Below are 3884 nucleotides of genomic sequence, written 5' to 3'. Positions count from 1 at the left end.
GAATGGGGTTGAGTTTATATCCTCGTAATTATAAGCATGTCAGGATATGCTGATCTTAGAATGAAATGCTGCTGATATTCCACTGTCGGAGCATCACTCCTTAATCATATAAAGTGCGAAATTAATATGGCAACAGCCACTGAAGAAGCTCTAAAAACAAAAAAGCTGATTATTGAAAGGTGAAACTCAAATTTAAATGAATAGATTGAGAGAGCTGAACTCTAAATCTGCAACTATGGCGACATGATCTCCATTGAATTATTTCAGAGACTAGGTTGATATACATATAGAAAGAGAGAGACAGAGAGAGATCAAAATGTGGGTTTGCATTATGGGATTTAAATGAATATGTAGACAAACCCCGAGTCATTCATCTGAAGTGTGAACCACCAAACTTCTATAACCCAATTGCTCTATCCCATAATAAAATTTAGAGGTTCAATGTGTTGGATCTTTTGTGTGTATATATAACTTGTACGTTCAATAACCTAAACTGCTGATTCCCAAACAAAATGTTCAACAATCATCCAATATTGCAAAATTACAGTCTCTAGTGTGATCAAACAACTACAATCATACGAATTGGACCTGACCATCATATCCTCCGATATGATGTTTCATTTCCCATGAAAGCAATGTCAAAGCGAACTGCCATTACTTCAAGTGAACACTGCGTTTCAACTTTAAGATAAAGTTGATCTGAAGTGAGGGAGTTCTGTAAGATCTGAATAATATTTGTACTCGAACATCATAGGCCAGAAATATGCATTCACTGCAATCCCTTCATATATAAAAGCTAGACATAAGGTATCGGTTCATCTACCATGCAAAACAACTACATTAATAGAGAGAGTTCATGGCTCCTGCTTGCGGATGAAAGAGGGAACTATATCTTGCAATAATCCGTAGTCAGGAAGTTGGAACTGCTGCTGGTGGTGGGGAGTAATGTTGTGATAGTACATAGAGTTCGGACCGCTTTGATTATTTGGGGGAAGCATCTGAGTCAGAAACTCCTGAGGGAAGCTAGATCCCACTGTAGCAGATGAGAAAAATGAAGTTGGCAACATTGCAGCAGCATTGCCTCTTATCGTAGCCGGACATGGATGGTTGTGCTGTCCTTCATATGTAGTGATCACAATGGAGGGATCTTGAAATGATCTTTCAACTCGTTTCTTCACAGTGCATTTCTGAGTGGTGCATCTGTAATAACTTCTGCATTCATACAACCATGGAAGAGAGCTATGAGATGACATGCTTCTATGCAATCTACAGATTTCTACGAGGCAATATAGGATGAAAATATTGAAATGTCCATATGTTTATGTTAATGAATATCACTAACCCCTCCTGAGTGAAGCTCTATACTAAGTGGTTTTTGCCTTCTATCATCAATTTTAAAATAAGAAATCTGTAAGTTGACAAGAACCATGATTCATGAAACTCTTACTGACTGCAACCAGGCCTGGTCATGTTCAATGTAGAGGTTAGAGCAATAATTTATGTTTATATGAACAAAGTATAATCCATGGAATGTTGGGGAATTTTTCTAGATCATGACATCAAGCAAGACCTATGTTTCCAAAACTACTCAGCGAAGCTGATATTTCTGTGCTATACTGTGATAACCATATATAGACCAATTCTAGTGTTCTTCCCCCAGAGATCGCCAAGATGAAGCAGTTAGGTTCATTTACAGAAGTATTGAGGTAAAATTTTTTCAGTTTTTTGTGGGAATTAATAAATCCTTTACTAAAAAAATTGTGCTGTGTGAAGTGATAATTGAAGTAAAACCTTGGGTAAGGGCTATTCTTGACTGCCTTCTGTCCGTATTTTCTCCATCTGTATCCATCCTCAAGATGATCGATCTCGCTCTTAGTCATGAAAGCAAACCGTGGTTCCTTTGGCCGTTTCTCTCCTTTCTTCTTCGATTTATTCCTGAAACATTATCAAAAAAAAATGTCAGTATATGTGTGCAGCACAGAGATATAAACCAAAATTTCCTTGGTGGGTATGTAGAATGCTTGAAAAATGATAAATCAGCTACATAGGGTTGAATTTGTATGCCGTTTTCTTTGTTGATCCCACAAACTGGTATTGCATTCAACTACCAGAAAAGAAAGAATTTACTGGATCAGAAAGTCGACAAGAAAGAAAAAGGGAATGATGAAACAAAAATCCTTTAATTTCTTTTGTCCGTGAAGCTGGAGAAAGTCGAATACCATGAGCTGAAAGAAAGGAATTCAAGGGAAAATGTTGCAAAAAAAAAAAAAAAAAAGGAAATAAAAGAAAAATGTCAGTTATTCAAAGACTTTGAAAGTCTACCATGAGAGAAAGTCTTATATATACTAATATATTCCTTGAAATCATGTGATCTTTACCATGAATCAACACCTACAAAGAAGAACCCCAAAAAAACCTACGCTTTCTTAGAATTTTCATCTCCATCTTCACACCCTCCTCCCTGCAGATCAGGCTTATGCTTACTCTTCCCGGAATCTTCAGTGATGGCCTCAGTGGAAGAAGAAGTGTCCAAGGAATTAGGCGTGGAGGGATGTTCATGACTGGCTGTACCCTTTCCCGAATCATTGTCGACTGGAGAGATGACTTCGGATGAAGAGCAAGACATGTCAAAGGCCTTTGAAAGGGTGTTGTAGTCGAGAGAGCCATGTAAGTAGTCAGTGAAGGTCATGTAGGAGGGATCAGTAGCGTGTAGGCCTTGCGGTGAAGGAGTCACTCCTTGATTGAAGATGGCCGGCTTCTCACAAAAGAATGGGAAGCCAGCCCCACTAACCCTATTTTGGTCATGACAGAAAGGATCGTGGTGGTAAGGAGTACTCCTATTCTCATCAGACATTGGAGAAGAAGAAAAGAAGAGAGAAAGACGAAAGAGAAGGAAGATCAAAGGAAAGCTCAGAGAGTGGTTTGCTTGAGGATTTTATTCTCTTTTTGTCTGGAGAGAAAGAGAGAGAGAAAGAGAAAGGGGTTTGTTGAAGCTTTTTGGACAAGAGTTTGGCTTCATTTCAGGTAGGAAAAAATAGTCTCCTACCTTGTGGCACGGTGAGGTTTGATTGCTGAATTTAGGGGTACACTCAAAAGTATGGATATACTTATAGTTTCTTCTTTATGGTGTTACCAATTAAATGTAGATGTAAAGGAAAATAACAAAAGACACTTGGAAGTAATTTTGAAATTTCAAAATTGTTTTTAAATATTCAAAAATGTTTTTCTTAACTCAAAAAATTATTTTGATTTTTCATAAAAATATTAAAGATAAATATGATGGAAATTCACATAAAATATTACCCATGATCATACAAGTTGAGGTGTAAAAAAATCAAAATCAAAATTTCCATTATTTCTAAGATATATTTAGTGACACAATATTTGACATCTGTAAGGCAAAGAAGCATATAATAATACTAATTAAATTGGGAAAAAAATGGAATGGAAATATGGGCGAGTGAAGACTGAAGAGCAGCGGTGGTAGGCAGTCACCAAAAAGGGCGAAAGAAGTGGCGGTCAATGTTTCCAACTGAGAAGATAGAAGATGGATGGAAAGGGGAGTTATGGATGGAGCATGAGGCTAACACGTGTGAGTGATTGGGCACCGTCATTTTGACCCGCTTCCTCTCTATGCCCCACAGTAGCCCAGTCGGCACGTGGGAGAGAGTATTGCTTACCACGCCTGCCACTACGCCTTTTTAGGCCTTGAGGGCTCTGAGGCCTTGAGGCTTAGGTGACGCGGCCTGAACGTCATTACCGTTGCTATTTCTTCCCAGTTTGTGCCTTTCACACTCTTCAATCTTCATTGCTCTCAGTCAATGTATTTTTTCTTGTCACCAACACCTCCCTCTCTTTTTTATTCGCAACCTGCAACAACCTCC

General features: G+C 38.3%; 1 protein-coding gene across 1 annotated transcript; it reads right to left on the bottom strand.

Annotated features, from left to right (window-relative positions):
• Positions 1 to 479: 479 nt before the first annotated feature.
• LOC100267688 (WRKY transcription factor 71) lies at positions 480 to 3085 on the bottom strand. The gene is made up of 3 exons (XM_002283567.4): positions 2421 to 3085; positions 1792 to 1935; positions 480 to 1212 (listed from the first exon to the last, which is right to left on the bottom strand). Exons 1-3 carry the CDS (start codon positions 2852 to 2854, stop codon positions 855 to 857), a joined length of 936 nt encoding a protein of 311 aa, XP_002283603.1. The 5' UTR covers positions 2855 to 3085; the 3' UTR covers positions 480 to 854.
• Positions 3086 to 3884: the final 799 nt, after the last annotated feature.

Source organism: Vitis vinifera, chromosome 12, assembly GCF_030704535.1.
Source record: "Vitis vinifera cultivar Pinot Noir 40024 chromosome 12, ASM3070453v1".
In the NCBI taxonomy this organism is placed as follows: domain Eukaryota; kingdom Viridiplantae; phylum Streptophyta; class Magnoliopsida; order Vitales; family Vitaceae; genus Vitis; species Vitis vinifera.
This window is presented reverse-complemented; position numbering and strand designations above follow the sequence as displayed.

What these genes read in the sequence shown, in the direction of transcription:
- LOC100267688 (XM_002283567.4), bottom strand. Translation starts at nt 2,854, where the DNA reads ATGTCTGATGAGAATAGGAGTACTCCTTACCACCACGATCCTTTCTGT. An exon ending in GATGAAAATTCTAAGAAAGC is followed by an intron (nt 1,936 to 2,420) that starts GTAGGTTTTTTT and finishes ATAATGTTTCAG; the next exon opens with GAATAAATCGAAGAAGAAAG. An exon ending in AAGAATAGCCCTTACCCAAG is followed by an intron (nt 1,213 to 1,791) that starts GTTTTACTTCAA and finishes GTATGAATGCAG; the next exon opens with AAGTTATTACAGATGCACCA.